Genomic DNA, 22,526 nt, shown 5'->3' on the forward strand with positions numbered 1-22,526 from the left:
CTAAGTATGGCATCTCCTGGTACTGAGACCAGGGTAAGATTTCTTCTATGGTTTTTCCTAAAGAGACATCGTGTAGTTTTGTGGGCAGCATCCTCAATGACAGCCCTGTAGCAGAAACGGCACGAGCTTCATAATTCACAACTATTTCTAGCCACAGTTTCAAAGTAGGTCAAAGGCAAAGTATCTAATTGTATTTTAACAAAAGTCTAGCAGAGGCCAACACGTGGTGATCTAAATAGGCAATCTTCTGAGGGTCTGGTTTGACCCAGATAGATAGTTTGCATATCCTTCGGACAACGGTCCATGGAACATTATCACTTACTGTTAGGCTTCTGACAGCAGCAAGTTCAAGTTTATACTTTTTGGCAAGACTCAAGTGAGCAGATACATGTTGCTACTGATTAAAAACTAATGACAGTAAGATCAGCCTCTGATTTTGAAAGCTAAGGAGATAACAGGATATACACCTACACAGGTAACTACTGCACTCCTGAGGGCATAATACTGCTACCAACAGGCATTAGGTGCAACCTGCTGTGCACCAGGTAGAGCTGTGAACCCTGGGGTTGGGGAGGGGCAGGGAGTAGAGATAAAGGGAGAGGTTGGTCTTGCTCAGGCTTCTCTTCCTGTCTAGATGGTGAGAGAAAACCCTAGCGTCTCCCGTTCCCTCCCCTCTTCCCCCTCCTCCCAGCCCCTGCCCTCTAGGGAAGCTCTTTATATGCCCTTATAAAGCAGGGGTAAGAAGTCTGACTCCCTGGGCCACATCCTGGTTTTTCCTTCACCGCTTGGGTCCTCTAGAGCCTTGGGATGTGGCCCTATCTTCTCCTGCTTCCCAACCCTGGTCTCTTGGTTGCTCCCACAGGCCCTGGCCATGACTCTGTGTCCATGGAAACGCTAGAGCCATTTCAACTGCTGCTATAGTGACAGAAGGAGGACTAGTGTCTTGAGCTGGCCTGTGACTAACTGGTAGTAACACTGGCAGAAGCCCTGACATATGCAGTCTTGAAAAAATCCCAGAAGACAAAAATAAGTGGATGTATCTCTGTTTCATATAGGCCTGAGGGGGGTGGGACCATGTTCCTCCACATTCAGGATGAGGAGGAACTGACAACGGGATGGAGTGGGCCAGCCCTAGGCAACACCGTGGGGTGGGTAAAGTGGGCCTTGGAGCCCCTCACCCCTTCCCCCAGGGCCTCTCAACAATCAGCCCCCACTGCTTATCTTCTATCCCAAGGCTTCCTCTTGAATTCTGGGCCCACAGACATGTGACTTTACCAGGGTCCAGGGCACAGGGATGTGGACCAAGGGAGGAGTAACAAGGCTGTGGAGGAAGGACAGCCTGGGCCAGGGTGGGGAACAGATGCTCTAAGAAATCAGACTCTCAGGATTTTTGACTATTTGGGCCACTCCCCTTCCCAAAACATCCTTGAGAACTGCAACAAGATGACTCTGACAGTCTGTGTAACTGTGTATTTAACCCTTTGGCTGGGCTCCTTGGTGTCCCTGTTAAGCAGACTGGTGAAATTAACTTAAGGTTCAAGTGGGAAAACCCAAGATAAAGATCAAGGCCCTCACCCAGAATTATATCATAATTATGAAGATGAAATCATACTAGGGCCCCGAGTTCTAGCCGAAAACAGCAGGATAAACTTCTTTAAAATCTGAGGCAACAGCCCAGCACCTCCACCCTACAGCTGGCAGACAGAAGTTCTTACTTCTAGATGGAAGGATTGTTTTTAAAGGCTTTGAAATTCCTTTAACACGATTCAGCAAATTGGAGCCAAACAATAGTGTCAGGAGGTTAAAGACACAACCCAGAGTTGGTAGGGTCACAGTTCAGCAAATTTAATTTTTTAATAAAGGAAAATTCATCCTTTTAATTATTCCAAACCAATCCAGGCTCAAAAACCTTCTTCAGGAATGAGACTCAAAAAAAGAGCAATTCAGAGAAAAGTAAACAGACACAAACACAGAACAGCTATGCCCAGTCCGCTGGCCCCAGAGACGGTAAATGTGGGCTCTGGGTACTTGGCCACGGACTGAGATGAGAACCACTACCACACACACTGGGCTGCCTGCCTCAGGCACAGGCTTGTCAGCCTTTTTGTTCCCAAACCTCTCCATGCTCCCAAGCTTTTTGCTTTCCCGGTTCTCTATCTGAAGTTTCTGGGGAAAGCCAACCTGGGAGTGGAGGGTGAGGAGAGACCTCTTATTAACTTGCTGTGTCCTTGGGCAAATGACACTCTCTCTGGGGCTCAGTTTCCTTCTCTATAAAATGAGTAAGCTGGACTATTCATTTACATACTATTCATTCATAGTCTGCCTGCTTTCTACTTGGAGGTAGGGAAGTCAGACTAACGGGATGCTCAGGACCCTTCAAATTTTAGGATTTTACTTCCTTTAATATAGAAAAGTAACTTGCCCCCAGGTGTTAAGGGCAGGAAATACATCTGCAAGGTAACTAGACTTTCTGTAAGTGTGTCTTCAGTAAAAAGTCAGGTCTGTTGGCAAGCAGGAGGAGGAGAGAACTTTAGATTATGTGGCTGACCCCTCAATTCAGCCCCTAAGTTGACACACAGGGAAGGCTTTATGACATCAGCCCAGGTACCAAATGAGAAAAATTCTAGAGCCAAGTCCTCTCAAAATTTCCTACCTTACTCCCCACAATAGGTTCTGGTTGAAGAAAGAAGCACTTTTTCAAGGAGGCTTCTTTTGGAAACGGCAGGTAGGTGAACACAGGAAAAAGCTCACGTAAAAGGTGTGATCTGTTCAGAGGCCTTCTCCTGTAAAATGTGTAAAAGAGAAAAATGTAGTTAAACTGGGCAAGCCAGCCTAACTCCGTGACTAACAGAGAGCTCGGCAAGGGTGGGAAAACTGTGGGCGGTGGGTGAAGAGGGAAAAATGTCAGGACAATATCTGAAGTATTAAGTCCATGAAGAACAGTCATGCCAAATCAATTAATAGTAAAATGTACACACACACACAAACTCTACTGCCATGATTTGTCTGTGTGGGTGGGGTGTTTATAAAATCCAGCTAAAACAACATATAGAGGGAGAAAAGAAACACTCCATTCATCCTCTCTTGGCAAAGAGACTGAAGTAACAGCAGACAGGGCAAGATAGAAGAAGGGAGGAGGAGGAAGCAAAAGTCATGAACCTTCTGAGGTGGAGCAGCATGAGGGAGGAAGCCTGTATCAGCTTGTTACACCGAGTATTTGATCATGTAAATAAACGGCATTTAAAGAAAGGCAGAAGCACAGAAATCATCCAACAAAAGGCCTGAAAAAGCAGTTTTAATTCTCTTTGGAATGGTTCTAGAAGTAAACTGGCCTTCCTTTTCTTCTAGAAAACAACTTCACCTGAAGAAACAGACCATGTCTTCTATAGGACACAGCAAGGAACAAGGAGATAGACCTGGGTCTCAATTCTGGCTGGGTGACCTTAAGCAAGGTACTTAACCTGATTCCCACTTTTCTGATCTGAAAAATGACAGTGATAATTCCTACTTCCCAGAGCTATTATGAGCATCACCAATGAGTAACAGATACTCAGTACCAAGGCACACAGCCTGGCTGCCAAGAAATAACTTTCCCTTTTATTCTTTGTGCTCTCTCTGCAGTCCTCAATGCTCAGGACCCACTCAGCATGAACACAAATGCTAAACACATACTTAGAAGTAAATTATGAGTCTATCAGGCAATCTCGGTGTCCACCACAGTGGTGCCCCTCTTGACACACCTCTTTGGACTCACCCACTTTCTCTCATCAAGTTTGCAACAGTGCACCCCTGAGTATCATTTGACTTGAAGAGTATATTGTAAAGTGCTTGCACAGTGCTGGGCATAGTAGCGTCTTGGCAGTAATTATCCATAGTATGGTTCTGACATTTGCTCTGCCCCCTCTCTGCACACATGCACGCTGAGCGGCCCTTTCCACACTCACCATGGGTAAGGAAACGGGAACCACCGTTCAGGAAAGCAGCGCCACCACTTGGTGAAAAACCCTTCGGTGAAGCCTTCTGCAACCTCAGGGTACTGGCACAAAAAGCGCTGAAGCCCCTCAGATGACAGGGGTTGTCCGGTCTTGGCAAGGCAGAAAACAAAAGTGCAACAAGACAACACGGAATTACTAATCACGAATGTCACAGCGCTTGATGTTTCCTAGCCATGAAATGGGTAATCGATCAGTGGGAGAATCTGCCTTCTTGCTCACCTTGATCACCAGAGGATGGAGTCTCTCAAATTTCCTTGGGGTGTCTTCCAGGAGCATCACCTTGAGGGGTAATTTCTGGGCACAGCCGGTGCAGTTGGCAGGGATGGGGTCCGACTCATTCTGCTCACACTCATTGGTCCACCAGGGGTCAAAGTCTGAGAGAGGATGAGATATGGAGAAAGCAGATAGAGCTGGTAAATCTAGTCGCCACAGCAATGGAAGCAGAAAGACATAAGAATAATTTTAAAAGCTAACAGTGTTATCACTGTGACCTCTGAAAAGGTACATATCAAAAAAAAGGTACATATCAAATACATTAACCCCAGAGAAGGGAACAGAGGGCTTAGGGGCCAGAGGTGGAAAGGAGAGGTACTTTTCTCTGTATACTCTTCTAGGCTTTGTGGAAAATATTTTTTAACACATACAAGTATCTCCTAAGTGAAATCAACAACTGAAGTCGAACAGTTTGAGGAGCTATATTTGGAGACATGGGGTTGGAGATGCAGTTCTTCCACCGTTTTCTAACCTGCAACCCATAGGTCTGACCCGGCTACAGCACATGGGGGAGGGGCAGGCAGGAAGGGTGGTCCCGTCGTCAGTGATGAGCCCCTCTGCATGCATGTCTTCTCTGACACCCTAGGCCCTGGGTTCACAAGTACAAGTGGAGGCCAGGACGGCTCTGGGAAGGAAAACTGAGAAAAGGGCACAGACAGTAGGGATGGAAAGGAGAGACAGGACTTTTCAGGAGCCCATCTTTGGAGTAGTGAACTGCATCTGCCCGTTAAGCACTCTGTCCGAGCTCAGGGTGGGTAGGGGCTACTAATCATGGTTTCTAGCCCCAAGGACTGCAGGTTGGTCAGAACTAGAAGAATGCCCCACCCAGACCCTGATGTGACAGCTTGCTGGCTCCCCACACCTTTCTCTGGTCCTTCTGTGAGGGGTTGGCTCTGTTTCTATGCAGCTCTTCTCAGTTTCTCTGTGTTCCTTCCCTCTGAGACTATTCTGTTCATATTATTATTACATTATTTCTTGTTTGCTTTCTGTTCCGTTCTGGGTTTCACCTGTGTTCTCTGAGGTAGATGTTTCTTTCCTTTTTTTTTTAAGATGAATTTTCCCCCAATATTTTATTATGAAAGATTTCCAGAATACAGTAAAGTTGAAAGAATTTTGCAGTAGATATCAGTATATCCACTACCTAGGTTCTACTATTAACATTTTACTATGCTAGTTTTATCATATATCACTGCTACTTTATTGCTTACAGAAGGGATTTAGAGAGACAAGTAGTAGCTTTCTAACCAACAACTTCCTGTTCTGAGTCACACATAAAAGTTAAAGTATAGTAGACAGTACTGTATTGGTCAAGAAAGAGTTGTAACTGTTCACATGTGTTTCAAACAAGTGGGGCTTTTCAAATACCTCAACTAACAAATCACCATCTCCCTTTAGTTCATTTAAATGTTCATATTTTTACTCATTTGATTAGTAGTAAAAGAACTGAGATATTTAATGTTAAATTGCTTTATATTAAATCATTACATATAATTGAGTTTGTGATTGACTTTATTCACAACTAATTCTAAGGGACCAGATACAACGTAACCATATAGCACTTTAATTTTAGTATTTGAAGCATACATGCTGGGAGGCTAATGTAACATAGCAGGTCTTTTGAGTGGCCATTGTTGACTGCCCAGAATCCCAACATCTCAGTTTTCTTGAATCTGCTATAGTTAACAGAGAACATTTCATGTAAAAAAAATATGCTAGAGAATTGAGATAGATGTTTCTGATAAACTCTAATTTGAATCCAAAATGTTTCACCACATGGTTTCTGATTAAAACCCAATGGAAACCCAATCAGGAGAGAGCCTACAACAAAAGACGACAGACAACCAAATGTGGCCGAAACCAAGTCAGTTCTTTAAACCAATAAACACATGTGGAAACCGACTCTTAACCACAAAACATTTTCTGTAGTCAGCAGAAGGCAGCAGTCGTGCAGTATAAGAAATCCTCATGGGGGGAGGGCTGTGTTTGTTCTCAGCACGTCTCCTGAGCATCCTCCGTCTCCTGCAGACAGAACCTGTGTTTCCCTGAGGCAGTTGCCACCCACTCTTCTCATCCAGGGGACTACGCACACCTTGGCACACACAGTGTTCACCATGAGCTCCAGGGGCAGCAGAAAACCCTTTCGTGGAACTTGTTTCAGTGGCACACTGAGGCTGCAGTATGCTTTTTTTTTCCAGTGGCATACTCAGGCTGCAATTAAAGTGTTTTTTTTCCCTTCTGGAATATTTTCAAATGTTCCTTATTAGAGGTCAAATATGATGAATTCTTGCCAAAATACAAGAACTCTGGGTAATGGACATACAGTGAGGCATAAATAATCATAACAACATGTTACAATTATACAGCATTTCCATTTCCAAAGTACTTGTGAGGGAGGGGGTAGGAAGCGGAAAGAAAACTTAACGTGCTCAGCGCCAAGCCCAATACGAGTCATTTCTGCAGGTAATATATCGTTTACTCTTTACCACATAATTACTGAGGAGGCACTGCTATTCTCATTTTACAGATGAGCAGACTGAGACTGAGAGGCAAGAGGAATTACCGAGGCACCTGGGTGCAGTGGGAAGAGCACAGGGGATGCGGTGGGGCGGGGATAAGAGGAGAGAGGCTGCTGAGGAAGACCGTGATGAGGACTTCTAGGACTTCCTTCTAGGAAGGTTATTCTGGATTGTGACTAGGGTGTCCTGGAAGAGAGAGTCTGGGAAGAGGAAGACCCGGTTATACTTTGTTCTTGTCCTTTTTTGGGGGCGGGAGGGGTTGTACTGTGATGAGAGGTGAAATACGAGAGTCTTTTTTCTTTTAAAAAAAAATTTGTTTTTTGGCCGCAATGTGCAGCATGTGGGATCTTAGCTCCCCAACCAGGCATTGATCCCACACGCCCCTGCACTGGAAGCACGGGGTCTTAACCACTTGACTGCCAGAGAAGTCCCTATAACGAGAGTCTTAGCTGAGGTAGTGGGCTTGGGAAGAAAGGGGTGATTCCGGAGGCAGTGATAACACAATCTACGGCTCTAAGCAGCACTATGGAGAATGTCTGTGCAGGCTGAGATGGCGCAAGAGCTCCTCATCTAAGGGAGACACTGGAGAGCTGCATATATTTATCATCACATTTTTCTGTAGTAATGTGTCATATTCCAAATGAATCCATTAATTATGACAATCTTCCCAGGAGATAAGAGTAAAGTGTCAGGAGAAATTCTTCTAATTTATACAAAGGTGCTTCATGGGCTAGTAGCAGGCAGTTCTGAACCTAAGGGTATCAAGAGATTATTATTATTTTTTTTTTTTGCGGTACGTGGGCCTCTCACTGTTGTGGCCTCTCCCATTGCGGAGCACAGGCTCCGGACGCGCAGGCTCAGCGGCCATGGCTCACGGGCCCAGCTGCTCCGCGGCATGTGGATGATCCTCCCGGACCGGGGCACGAACCCGCGTCCCCTGCATCGGCAGGCGGACTCTCAACCACTGCGCCACCAGGGAAGCCCAAGAGATTATTTTAACTGTAACTTATTTTAGTTTTATTCTGAGCTTTAGATATTCTTGGGATTAACAGGTAGAGATATGTGAAACGCAGGTGGAGGAAGAAAACCCAAAGAAAGTCAAGAAAGGAAAAGAAAACAATAACAGATAATTTAACAAGGTGGCAGAACACAAGATAGAGATCTGTAGACATGTAAACATCAATAGTGTTCTTACAGTGCTGACCATAATCATTTAAAAATGGAAATGGAAAATGATCTCATTGATAAAAACTGGCAATAAATTTAACAAGAAAGGTAAAACTAGAAAATTTTACTGAAGGATATAAAATAAGACCTAAATAAACATATCATACCATGATCCTCGATGGGAAGACTAAATATCATAAAGATGTCAAGTCTACTCAAAAAATACATATATGAACCTTAATACAACTTGGATAGAATCCCATCAGAGTCTCTTACTGGTGAAGGTGCAGATGGGGTGGGGTTGTGACCACGGCATTCTAAAGTTCATCTAGAAGAGAAAATGTGTGAGAATGGCAACAGGCAACAACCCGCCCCCTGACAAATTAACTCTGGGAAATACTTAAGTGCCAGAAGGCATGCCGGGGTAATGCAAATGAATCCCGAAGTATGGTCACGGCTTAAAATCTACAGCGGATACTCCCCTCAGGGCACAAATAGAGTCAGAGACTATATTAAGAGCCTCATGTGACAGACACTAGGCAGACTGTGGACCTGAGGACCCTCACCTCTGAGTGCTCATGGGTCACTGGAGAGCTCGAGCCTCTCTTTGTGCCACACATGAGGAGGGCAGGACTAGAGGGAAAGGGCATTGCTTTGCTCTCTCTGTGTAGATAATATGAACAAGTAATTCACGAAAAATAAACACAAATGGCCTAAAAGAAACACATGAAAAGACATCCAACTCCACTAAAAGGTGACTTAAAGTGAGATACCACTTTTCAGTTTCTTGACTGGCAAAACAACGGCAATATCCAGTGTTGATGATCTACATATGCTGTTAATAAAAGTTACACATCGGTGTAAGTTTACGTAGATAATTTGTTAGTATTTATTAAAATGTAAAATGTGAATGACCTTTGACCCAGCTATTCTACTTCCGAGAATCTATCTTACAGAAATAATAGTATATGTATATAAAAGTGTGTGTATATGAGTGTCCCAAGTCTTTTTTTTATAATAGTAAAAAATCTAGAAACTGTTCAATTATGGAATACTCACAGAATGGAATAATATAAAATCCTGAAAAATGTGTATACTGGGTTGAATAGCGTCCCCCTTAAAATTGAAGTCCTTCTGGAACCTCAGAAGATGACCATATTTGAAAATAGGGTCCTTGCAGATGTAATTAAACATGAGGTGGTACTGAAGTAGGGTTGGTCCTAAATTCAATCTAAATGGTGTCCTTATTAGGAGAGGAGAGGACGCACAATGACACACAGTGGGAACATGGCCCTGCAGAGATGGGGACTGGAGTTATGCTACCACAGCTAAGGAATGCCAAGGATTGATGGCAACCACCAGAACCTGGAAGAGGCAAAGAAGGATTCTTCCCTAGAGCCGTTGAGAAGGAGAAGAGCCCTAAAACACCTTGATTTTGGACTTCTAGCCTCCAGAACTGTGAGAAAATTAATTTCTATTGTTTTAACCCACTTGCCTTTGGTACTTTGTTACGACAGCCTTGGAAACTAATACAATGTGTCTAGCCAAAAATATGGACATAAGCCCTTTCTTGCATGTGTGACTCAAAAACTATTTTATATTTATAGATATTAAGTATAGCTATCTGTACAGCCATGGAAAAATTCAGAAAGATGTATATCAAATTATTACCAGTGGTTGCTTGGGTGGAAGAGTTAGAGGGATAGAGGTGAGAAAATTCACTTCATTAAAAGTATATTTTTAAAAATCAAAAATCTCATACCTCTTTTTTTGTTTTCGTATGTAAGCATTTTTTTTGGCTGCGCCGGACGGCATGTGGGATCCTAGTTCCCTGCTAGGGATTGAACCCTCACCCCCTGCATTGGAAGCACAGAGTCTTAACCACTGGACTGCCAGGGAAGTCCCTGTATGTAAATGTTTTATGTTATTTTCCAAATAAAAATGTCTTTGGAGGGAATTCCCTGGTGGTCCAGTGGTTAGGACTCCACATTTTAACTGCCGAGGGCCCAGGTTCAATCCCTGGTCAGGGAACTAAGATCCTGCAAGCCGTGCGGCATGGCAGGGGAGAGGGGCGGAATAGATATATGTATATGTATAACTGAATCACTTTGCTGTACACCTGAAACTAACACAACATTGTTAACAACTATGCTTCAATATAAACTAAATTTTTTTTAAAAAAAAAGGTCTTTGGAAACCATGAAAACTCAAGCTGAGATTGTTACCTTTTAATGTAGAGGTCAGTCATCTTGGAAGGCAGGCCCCTGGAGAGGTACCCGACAGAAGAAGAGGCACTGTGGCTAGGCTGGCGGCCAGCCAAGGAAGAGGGGAGTGATGAGGAAAAAGGATCACTGGAAAGGGGTAGTTTATACCATCCATCTGAATTAGGGGAGCACACTGCAAGAGGAAGAGCTACTTTTGATTTCTCTGCAGGCTTTGTCCTCAAGGTGGATAAAGAATGTGCTTATATTTGGTCTGAGGGACTGAGGAATGGCCAGGCAGTGAGTAGGGGGCAGTGTACAGTTGGGGCTCTTTCTTCCCTTCGCATAGAATTTCCAAAAACAAGGAGAAGTGCCCAGACTTCAACTTGGCCTCCATCTCTCTGAAAAGGTTTTATCTGATGTGTGCACTATACAACTGGCTGGAGCCAACATACCACAGAGTGATCAAAGTCCCATGCTAGAAAACAGCCAGTAGCACACAGCAAACCATCCCATGCCAACCCAGGCCACAACTTTTCTTCAATTACCTAACATGCTGCATCTCACTTCTCTGCAGCCCTCCTCTGCTTCTATCCACTCCTCCAGCACCAGACAGAAAGGCGAGTGGAAGCTGGATAGCGACTTCCTAACTTTCTTTTGATTTCCAAGGCTTCTTTATGCAAGATATCCTTCTTATACTAGCTATTTCATACTAAAAAAAGGTGTGACAAAGAAGTGAAACTCCACGTCTAAGAGTTCAATAGAACACCATGGTCTGTATTCCAAATTTCTCACCGTGATTATGGAATCATTTTGCTGTCTGAGGTGTCAAAAATGGTCTTGCAGACAAAACACAGCCTTGAAGTTAAGAAAGGCAGAAACTGTAACCGCCCAGCCTTCTCTGCAAGTTGGGCACTCTGCAGAACAATGGCGAGCCAAGACTGTCAGGAGGCTTCCTGGTGCCTGAGAGTTGTTTACAAAGAAAACGCACTCAGGCTGGCTCGCTGTGGACAACCATAACATACTCTGGAATTCTAAGTGGAGAGAGTCCTTTTACACAGACTATTAATCTGGTGAAAAGCAAAAAGCAAAAAAATAAAAAACAGATTTCTTTCCAGGACCAAAAAAACCTCCCTCTGGGTAAAAAGGATAGAGAAGGAGAAAGGCACAAAGCCAAGACTAGCTCCGCAAGAGGAGGGGGACTGTTTTGTTCACTGCTCTGTTGAGAACAGTTGCTGGTGTACAGTAGGGTCTGAATACACACTCACTGAATGAATGAATGAATGAATGAATGAAACCTTGACTTTTCAGAAGCTTTAACAATAGGATTAAGTCCATGGGGAGAAAAATCAAACAAGTAATCTGAACTTGGAGAAACCTCAAAATAAGGATTAAATAAATATAACCTCATGATTTCTTAGATTTCTCATATTAGAAACGTATCCAAGAAAACCTGCAAAAGTCCACGACAAAGTCTCTGTGACTTTCACTGGTACGTGCTCAGTATTTAATCAGGCTACTCTCCAGCAGCTTGTTTTGCTTAGCACTTTTAGCATCCTGGGCATGAGGCAGGGGTGAAGTCTTGACCTTGGCCAGGCCCCCTGCATGGGTGGTAATAGGCCCAGAGCCACTTTCATACACCGTAGGGATGGAAGGAACCCAAGAAATCATCTCGCCAACAGCTTTGCCTTCAGGAAGCAACACGTTTGAACCATTCCAAACCAGAGAGTCCATCTATTTTTATAAGTTCTCCTTGTATAAAAATTTGTCTCTAAATGTGAGACTTTTGGCAAGTTAGTCAACCCCCTTGCTCATCAGCTTCCTCATCTTTGAAATGGACATAAAAATATTAACTACCTTTCGTGACTAATGTGAAGACTGAGGAATACATGGCACAGTACACAGCATAGTGCCAAGTATACTGTAAGTGCCCGACAGAGCTGTTATCACTTTACTCTTTTATTTGTAAATAAACAGGTCCTAGCATTTCACGCTGAGCATTGGCCTGGACTCTAATTCTGATTAGGTCCTTACCTTAGTTCTAAGTCAGTGAATGATCTGCTATTCCCCAAACTCCTTGATATTGGTAGATCTACTTCAACCTTCCCTTGAAAGTTCATGGGTACATAAAGTTCCAATTATGCAGTACAGATACAGAGATGCAGCTTCTCATTGTATGTGAGAACTGTCCCAGGCCTCCTCAGTATATATGGATGTTACAATTACAAATTATAAATGCCCCAAGTAAACAAAATAGTTGGGCCTAACATTCTGGAACCTGGCTTGAATGAGGGCAGAGGCAGCAGGCAGTAACTGTAATGTGCTAGACTAAAGAAACTAAGGTTCAAGTGCTAGTCTGTCACATCTAGCTGGGTAAGCAAGCTATTTCACCTCTCCTGGTTTCAATTTCCTCTTTACAAAACAGGGGTATGTACCAGGTCAACTCTATAAAGTTCCTTTTGAGCTCTAAGACTCAATGATTCCACAGAAGGGTGAAAGCCAAGAGGGTGGCTGGCAGGGTCAAAGCAGATATAAAGATATGAGGCCAGGGGCGGGGGTGGGTAAGAACTAAGAATGTGAATGTGAAGAGAAAACTGCAGGTTAATAAGAGAAAGGACTTAGTCAAACAGTAAGTCAAACCTTACCTATAAGGGTGCAGACTGGGAGGATGAGCTGGGCTGAATGCCTAGGAAAAGACTAGTTCAGGAAAATTCTAAAGGGCCAATGGCTTGGAGGACCATTTATTTTTGGACGTGCAGTACCAGCCAGAAAGAACCTTATTTCTTCGGGGACTAGGGAGCTGAGAGAGAAGGCATCTGGTGACCTGAAAGAGTGTTGAATTCCAAAATCAAACTTACAGCTAGACTCTTCAGGTATACCATGTAGCTACAAACTACTCATATCAGAGGTTAAGAGCTCAGACTCTGAAGATGGGCGGCCTAGGTTCAAATCATGGTTCCATGACTAACTAGCCTTATTAGATCAGGCAAGTGAGCTAATCGCACTCTACTTCAGTGTCTTCATCTGTAAAACAGACATAAAACCAGAACCTACTGCATAGGGATATTGTAAAGATCAAATGAGCCAATATATGGAAAGCCCTTTGAACAGGGCCTGGCATCTGGTAAGTACTAAATAAGTCAGCTTATTTTCTGCTGCAGAGTGGGATGTTTACATGACTCACTGCAGAGTCACTTCATTCACTCCATGAAGAGGAGTTAGGGGCAGGGTATCCTACCCAAGGCTGAAACTTAGAAAAAGAACAACTTCTGTTGCCTTTTGTTCCCTGGGTAGAGTCAAGCGGAAAACCCACCAGTGGTCAGGAAGAAACCTAGCAGCACTGGAGGTGGTGAAGCCGGTAGGTCACTGCTGCTCCCTTCAAGGAGTGTCGGATGATCCCCGGGAGCATTAGGCCAACCCTTAAGGAAACAATACGCTGAAGGGCTTTCCCAAGGGAGCTACATTCACTTTACATTCTCCCTCGACATTTACTTTAAAGGTATTGCTAAGTAGTCCTAACTGAAAGGCAGCTGCTTTGGGGTACCATGACAATAGGAATGAGTTATATATTTTTTACTTTTCTGGCCCTCTTTCAGGCCCAGCAGTTTGCCCTTCTTATACCTAGTTCTCCCCAATATGTTTCTATTCACCACTTAATTATGCATTCTTAAGTTTCCTTCCAAGTGCTAAGCAAAATGCTGTTAGTTTTACATGTCTACAGCTTCCCAGAATTATCACACATAGGAAAATAGGGTGCAGTATCTCCATTTACAAGTAAAAGCAGCACTTTAATAGAATCAACAACATTAAAGACCTAAAACCACACCCTTCCAATGCTCTCTCTTTACAAGTGAGCTCTAAGGACTCATTTTTATTTCTATCTGCAAGGCAAAATATTCATTTGGAGTGGCCAAACAACCTGGCTTGTTGACAAGACACCTATGTTTCTTGACTTTTTAAACTCCGATACACAGAATGAGCAATCACTGTCCATTGACTATTATTGCTTAACTCAACAGTCTGTGGAGATGTGCTTTATAAGATGGGGAGAAAGAAAGTAGGTGCCATCAACTTGGTCCTAAAAATTGTTGACTTCATGTCATGTGCCAAAGAGTAGAAAACGACTTTAGGGAGGCTGTGAGGGGAAGACAGGAAAGGCGGCAGATGCATCCGAGGCAGCACCACAGGCTGGCCTAACTGACACGTTTCTCTGGCTCTTTCCCCTACATGCTCTGGACCTTCCTGATAGGAGCTGGAAACTTCATTTTTTTGAGCTTTGTTGTTTCAAAAACAACCTCCCCAGTAAATACAAGAAAGTTATATATTTGGAATTTAAATGTTTAAATACATAAGTTGATTTTTTAAAAAAACTTACGAGGCTGGGTTTTTGTTTTACAATGTTCCTTTCCTCTGATTTTGATATAATTCTCGAAATCTTTCCATGATTTCCTCAAGTGCACAAAAATAGCTTTCAAAGGAGACCCAAACCAAGTGATGATTTTTATGACTGATTAGATCTTGGCTTAAAGAGTAGCATTATGATTATAAAGCTTAGTTTCAACTGCTAAATATTTTCTGAAAACACTGAAGAGAAAATATACTTCCTCAACAGTTATGCTGAAGCCTAAAGGTTTCAGAACACAGTTAAAACAAAAAGTTCTATAATCCATTTGTGATATTAACTTACATATTCCTTCATACAGGCAAATAAGATAAACACTAAGATAAAACAATAATAAATGAATAAAATAAAATCCCCAAATAATACCCCCTTATTCTTTCTCAAAAGTAAATTTCGAATCTTACCACATTACACTATTCTCAAAAGGGAACTCCTCAAATGGTCTATCGGACCAGGAATTCCTATGCTACCATTGATACATTGTTACTAAATTTAAGTGCTTCTTTAATTCAACTTATTGGCAAAATTGTATACGCAGGAGCACTACATAGTGAACTGTGAAACAGAGAGAAAAGACTCAATTGAAAGAGAGGGATATACCTAGACAAAAACCTAGCCAACAGGCTAAGGATTATTAGCGGATATGGACTCAGATGCTTTCAATAAAGCAGTAGCTATTTATTAAAATCTATTATGGATAGGGATCACAGGAGAGAAAACAGTAGAGTAAGATACACTCAAATCCCTCCTATGAGCGAAAACACTCATCCCCATCATGTGTGTTTTATAATCAGGGGGCTTGAATTTGGCTCCACCCGGTGTGTTTCTCTGACAAGCTTCTTAATCCTCTGAGCCTCAGTTTCTCAATCTGCAAAATGGGGTAATAAAACCCATCCCATAGAGTTTCCCGGAGGATTGAATTAAATGAGACAACATAGGGAAAGTGTCTCTCATTAGATGTCAGTAAATGTTATTTCCTTTCTCATGATATACTGCCAAGAAAGCCGTATCTAATAAATAACAAATGCAGTATTCTACCTGGAAAGGGTCTGTCTGCATCACCCCCATGCAGAGGAACTCCCTTATTTTCTGGCATATACTTCTTGGTAATGGGCAAAGACATCAGCCGGATGTGATGGATGAGTGAGCGCCAGGTATGAGCTCCAGAAAGCACTGGTTCAGGTGGTAATGGGCTGAAAGGTTGAATCACAAAGTAGGCAGTGAGCAAGATTAATCCCAGGGTTACGACGACCTACAAGGAAAGACAGGAAATGGATTAATAATTGTTACAGCAAACAAAATACTTTTAGGCCAAGGAAAAAAAACAGGCATGTTCTACTATTTCCAGTGTGCTTTAAGAACTAATCCATTTTCATAAACAAGCCATTGACATTCACTTCTGAAAGCATTTAAAGCTTGAGAACTGTGAGGACTGCAAGGCTCACCAAGCTTTTATCATACAGACCAGGGGCTATGTCCATCATTTAAAAATATACACCGACACAGTTAATGATAAATACACATCTTTCATCTAGAACATTTAACAAAGTAATCAAATTTGCTAATAACACATCGTAACAAAGAGTAAAGGCCAATTTATTCATAGAAAAACCAAGGTTCAGTGGTGGAATCAGTCAACAGTAATATTTGGGGAGAATGTTGAAGAGTTTGTGCTCTAAGCTATTTCCAAGTCAGAACACATTTTTACCTTGTACACAGCTAGAAGGAGGGGATACTGGGGTGGCCCCCTCTGAGGTTCATTCTTTTCCAGAAGCTGTCTGATAAATTTTTCAATTGCTTTCTCTGACATGCCACACTGATGGCCCGTCTGTCTTACCAAATCAACAGTCTCTGAAAGTTTGTCATAAATGCTGAGCTCATTAGCAGCAAGATCCATGTCTTCTAATACAAAATCCCTGAGAGAGAAAGAAAATGAATGCAAAAAGAAAGATGGTTTCTTTAAAGTACTTCCTCCACAAAGTTACTTCCTATAGAACAGTGCTTTTTGACCAGCTTTTTGACCACCTGTGGGGAAGGAACAATTCTTCTGTAAAACACAATGAATACACTGAGACAATGTCAAGATGCAATACAAGTTTTTAAGTGTTTTTTAATTGTGGGCTAGTAATAAATGGTTCACAGGCCAGCACTGGTTTCCAAACACTTTGAGGAATACCTGTCCAGAGCACAATAAATCCCTAATGGGACTCAGAAACACTAGTGCCATCCAAAATGATTTCTGAAACCAATCACAGGAGATCTGCTGCTGGTAATTTACTAAAATAAAAAGAAATGGAATATGGAAAGTGTTGTTGATCAATTATTTCTTTCCTTTCACATCAGATGAACCTTTTAGCAACACAAGGGGAGGAACTTATCACTGAAGGCAAGATTTACAGAGGAACACATTGATATGCTTTGTTCCTGACACACCAAGAATTTCAGACAACACAAAACCATGGCATGGTAGCGCTTCAGACTTAGCAGGTTGCAGTTCTCATGCTTTTCTGCAAATACAATCTCAGACGATAAAGGGCATTCTGTTTATATTTTACATACTTAAAGGCCTAAGATCTATAACTCATTTCAAAATTCAATTTGCATTCTAATAGTTATTTTAAAGCCAGATTGTTTCACAGTGGTCATAGAATCAAAGGCAAAAAAGAATTCTCTCTGTATCATGTTTCACAGTGGCCACAGAATAAAAGACAAAAATTAAAGGCAAAATAGAATTCTCTGTATCATTTGTAAAATGAAATAAAAAAGTTCTTTTTAAAAAGTGCTTGTGCTACAGAACAATGTTTTTCTTCATTTGTAGGAGGAAAAGCAGTGCTTGGGATCTGTGCTCTCTTCTGTTGTTTGGGTTTTGTTGTTTTTGTTATTTTCTTGCTTTTACATTGCAGAGGGTCCCCTTATTTCACATATTTCATCCCCAAGGTGTTGCTAAGATCAAAAAGCACTGACATGGTACAACTATTTCCTCAGTAAGGAGATGCTGCCCCCTGTAGAACAGAGGACAACAGTCATGAAGCTCCAGCAGAAGAGGTCTGCACTGCCACAAACCAGCACACATCCCGGCATAGCTCCTCTTCTAACAATGCCTCCTCTGATGACTCCTTCCCTTTGGTCCTCTTTCTATTAACCTTTTACTTCACTGGTTCTTAACTGCGCCTGCACATTAGAATCACCTAGAGAGCTTTTAATGAATGCTCATACCAGGGCCCCAACCCAAGACCAACTAAATCAGCATCAGACTTCTAATGGTGGATTAACAGGCAGGTAATCTAGACTTTGGGGATTGGGGGAGGGAGGGAGGAACCCCACATTAAAGGGGACACAACCTTTCTCCAAACTCTCTGCCGTTGCTCAAACTGTTTTTTTAAGACCACAAAGGCCTTCATTTCAAGGTTCAGGTAAAAGGATGGTGAAAACTATTTTAAAATGTGTAGTTTTGGGAATTCCGTGGCGGTCCAGTGGTTGGGACTCAGCGCTTTCACTGCTAAGGGCCCAGGTTCAATCCCTGGTCGGGGAACTAAGATCCCACAAGCTGTGTGGCGTGGCCAAATAAAATAAAATGTGTATTTTCCACAAATGGTGCTGGGACAACTGCATATCCACATGCAAAAGAATGAAGTTGGATGCTTCCTTATACCACAGACAAAAATTAACTCAAAACGGATAAAAGACCTCAACTTAAGAGTTAAACTATAAAACTCTTAGAAGAAAACAAAGGGGGAAATTTTTATAACACTGGATTAGGCAATGGCTTCTTAGACATGACACCAAAAGCACAAGTAGCAAAAGAAAAACAAATTGGACTACATCACAATTAACAATTTTTGTGCTTCAGATGATACCATCAAGAAAGTAAAACGACAACCTACAGAATGGGGGGGAATATTTGCAAATCATATATCTGTTAAGGGACAGGTATTCAGAGTTCATAAAGAATTCTTACAACTCAATTATAAAAAGACAAATACGCAATTAAAAATGGGCAAAGTATTTGAATAGATATTTCTCCATAGAAGATATACAAATGGCCAACAAACTCATGAAAAGATGTTTAACATCATTAGCTATCAAGGAAGTACAAATCAAAACCACAATAAGATACCACTTCTCACCCACTGGGGTGACTATAATCAAAAAGTCAGATAATAACAAGTGCTGGCAGTGGAACTCTTGTACACTGTGGCTGGGAATGTAAAATGATGCAGCTGCTTTGGAAAACAATTTGGCAGTTCCTCAAAAACTCAAATGTAGAGTTACCATATGACTCAGGAATTCCACGTGTATGTACCCACGATAATTTAAAACAAATATCCACACAAAAACTTGTATGTGAACGTTTAAGCAGCATTATTCATAATAGCTCAAAAATGGAAGCAACCCAAATGTCCATAAATGGATACACAAAATGGATATTAATAATATCCATACATCAATAATATTCATACCATGGAATATTACTGGACAATAAAAAGGAATAAAGTACTGATACATGCTACAACATGGATGAACCTTGAAAACATTATGCTAAGTGAAGGAAGACAGTCACAAAAGACTACGTATTACATGACTGCATTTATATGAAAAGTCAAGGATAGGCAAATCTATAAAAACAGAAAATAGATTAATTAGGGGTTGCCTAGGGGAGGGGGTGGGGAGGAATGGGGAGTGACTGTTAATATAGGGTTTCTTCCTGGAGTGACAAAAATGTTCAAAACAAATTGTGATGGTTGCACAACTTTGTGAATATACAAAAACCACTGAATTGTACATTTTATAATGAATTTCATGGTGAATTTCATGGCATAGAAATTATATCTCAATAAAGATGTTGTAAAATGTGTACTTATAGAATCTGAACTTACCCTGTTGTGGCATTTATTACACTCATTGCTACGATTTTGGCTAAGTCACTCGGTCTATTTCCTCATCCAAAAGATAAGAGGATTGAACCAGAAAATTTTTCAAGTTTCCTCTAGCTCTAAAATTCTAGGAGTATATGAATATTTCAGGAAGCAGAAAAAATTCAATACATTAGAAGTTAAAGCCTTATGTCCAATTGCATTCCTATATTACCATTTCTTGTTATGCCATCTGATATGCCAGGTGTTGTGCTAAGCACTGCAGAAACATTATCTCAGTAAATCGTCACAGCAATCCCATAAGGTAAGTGTGATTAATCCCGTTTCACAGATGTGGAAACTAAGGCTCAGAAAGGTTTCATAACTCGCCAGGATGTGAACACAAGTGTGCCTGACTTCAGGGCTGGTGCTTTTAATCTTTATGCACGCTGCCTCCCTTACCAAGTATGTTCCTATTCTGAGCAGGCAGTTCCGAAACCACAACACCGTGTCCCTTGATTATCACAAATGAGTGGCTGAAAACTGGAAAGTGATCGACTACAATGATTCCTGAAAAAAGAATAAAGCAATAACTTATTACAATATTTTTCACATCTTGCTTTTGTGACCAGTGATTCCAGAGACACAGCATTTTCCTGTTTAAATGAACAAAGATATTCCAAGCAAGCAAGCAAGCAAGCTACAATAAATTATCCAACAATACCCAGTCAAAATCCATTAAAACTCAGTAGAGGACCAGAAAAGGAAAGCAGTGGGAATTCTAAAAAAAAAATTCCAGTAAAAAACTTTAAAGATTTGAGAGATGGGGGCACCTGTAGGTATCCTCAGGGAGGAGAGAACGTCACATTGGTGTGCACTTAGGGGCACCGTCAAGGGGAAAGAAGAGCAGGTGAGGCTAAAAGGAGAACCAACTATCATCGGTTTTGAAGACTGTTTCACAATCTTTGTAAACCTCTGCCCACTTGTGATACGCATAAAAATCTCATTAAACTCCCAGTTTGTGTTGCAAATAGGGTTTTTTTTTATTTCAAGTACACAATGGTAATATGATACTGAATACATACATTTTTGCAAGCTGTACATCCTTCTTCTCCGAGATTCTGACACATTTCTCAAGTTATCAGAAGGGTAGTTACTAATAATTTAGTGAAGTTTTCAAGAGCACATGGAGGTCTTGATAAAAAGCCTTCCTTTCGCCTTTGGTAAGATCAGTGGTTCTCAACTGGGGGCAACTCTGCCTCTGAGGGGATATTTGTGATGGTCACACTTGAGGGTACTACTGGCATCTAGTGGCTATGACGTTAATTAAACGACAAAAAAATCTTGTCCCTTTAGGTCAGACTATAGAGCAGCTCCCTTGCTGCGATCTGCTGAAAGTCAACCCTCAACACAACAGTTTGTATTAAAAACAAAAACAAAAAACTTGTCCCTTAAAAAAAAAACACACAAAATCATGGCTAAGCATCAAGTATATTCATTTAGACTGAGTGAAATCAGCTGAAGCTTCATGGCAATCCCTTTACCTCCAGAAAGAAGGTCCAACTCTGGCAGAAATGAGCTTTGCCACAGAGGGAAGTTCCGATGAGCGAGCTTGACTCTTAACAGTGGCTTATACCTGCAAGGGCACAGGCAGAATCACTTGCAGAGTTGCAAAAATCAAGGTATCATGCACCACCTTGGATATACTGAATTGTCAGAACCTTGGGAATGGGACCCAGGTGCAGATTTCAAACCTCTTCCCTGCTGATTACAGACACACCCCACAATTAGGAGACATTGCTGTGGAACAGTGGAATCTCAACTGGGGTGATTCTGCTCCAGAATCATAGCTATTAAAATGAATAATTCTCTAACATCACCTAATATCTAGTCCACAGTCAAATTTCCCCCAAAGGTCCAAAAAAAAGAAAGAAAGAAAGAAAGGCAAGCCATATAACTTTTTAGAAGTCTAGGATCGAACCAATGATCACATTATCACAGTGAGCTGTCATGTCTCTTTGGTCTACTTAAATCTACAATAGATGCTGGTGTGTGTGTGTGTGTGTTTTTTTTCTGGCCTTTTATGACATTGACATATTTGAAGCAGGAATCCCATCTTTAAACATATTTCTACTTATTCCTATCTTCACCACTTCTAGTTTCTACCATTAAAAAAAAAAAATCCTTCCTCTTCAGATTTCCAGAGCTCATACTCTTCCTCCCTTCAGAGCCAAGCTCCCTTAAAAAAAAAAAAAAAAGTATCACTTCACCTTCTTGTTTCTCAGGTCACCATTCATTTCTGACCCCCTCATGCCACTGATACTGCTCTCACTAAGGTCACCAAAGGCTTTCTACACATGCCAAGTCCAAAGGACGTTTCTTCAGTTAACACCTTATTTGACTTCTCTGCAGCAGCTGCCACTGCTACCCATTATCTCCCTCAAGGGCTCTCAAACCCTGGCATAATTCTCTTGTTCTCTTCTGAGTCTATGTCCCGGAATGTTGGTATTCATCATGGTTGTCCTTGACCGTCTCATTCCCTCCATGGCTTTAACCACCAGCTATTAGTGATTTCCAAATCTCTTCTCCAGTCTAGAACTCTCTCCAAAACTCAAGACCCATTTATCTAACTACCTACCAGACATCCGGGCCCAAATTTCCTATAGTCCCCTATATGTAATGTGTTCCTGACTTATTTTTCCCCTGCAAACCATTTCTCCTATTATATTCCTTTTCTTAATTAATGGAAACACCAGTTCTCCAAATTTAAAACCTCTCCTCCTGCTTCTTCATCCCCACTAATGAACCAATCACCAAATCCTCAATTCTACATCCTGTATAGGTCTCACATTCATCACCTCCTCTTCAGCTCTACGTGAGCAGCAGTCAAGGCCCTCAACATCTCTCCCACACACGATCACAAAGATATATTTAATCTCTATATTTCCAATCCTCTTTCTCCTTTCTGATCCATCCTCTACAAGTTATTTTTCTAAAACACAAATTGGTGCACATTGCTCATCTATTTAAAGCATCCTCCTTGACTTCCCATGCCCTGCTAGGGAACAATTTAGCATGGTGGTTAAGAACACAGGCACCAGAGTTAGAAAAAGCTGAAT

General features: G+C 41.7%; 1 protein-coding gene across 4 annotated transcripts in view; it reads right to left on the bottom strand.

Moving 5' to 3' along the window:
* The window catches only part of LOC309827995 (bombesin receptor-activated protein C6orf89 homolog), a 33,459-nt gene that overhangs the window by 8,969 nt on the left and 1,964 nt on the right, over positions 1-22,526 (bottom strand). Inside the window, exons 2-8 of one of the 4 annotated variants that reach the window (XM_082662996.1) lie at positions 20,952-21,043; positions 19,870-19,977; positions 16,263-16,470; positions 15,593-15,806; positions 4,215-4,369; positions 3,945-4,084; positions 2,654-2,783 (exon numbers count right to left, since the gene is read on the bottom strand). In XM_082662996.1, coding sequence (XP_082519122.1) covers positions 2,654-2,783; positions 3,945-4,084; positions 4,215-4,369; positions 15,593-15,806; positions 16,263-16,451 — 828 coding nt within the window. In that variant the 5' untranslated portion in view covers positions 16,452-16,470; positions 19,870-19,977; positions 20,952-21,043. Of the gene's footprint in view, positions 1-2,653; positions 2,784-3,944; positions 4,085-4,214; positions 4,370-15,592; positions 15,807-16,262; positions 16,471-19,869; positions 19,978-20,492; positions 20,545-20,951; positions 21,044-22,526 lie in introns of those variants that run through there. The other 3 variants (XM_082662997.1, XM_082662995.1, XM_082662994.1) reach the window with 3 other exon arrangements.

Source organism: Grampus griseus, assembly GCF_964374135.1.
Source record: "Grampus griseus genome assembly, chromosome: 10".
Lineage (NCBI taxonomy): Eukaryota > Metazoa > Chordata > Mammalia > Artiodactyla > Delphinidae > Grampus > Grampus griseus.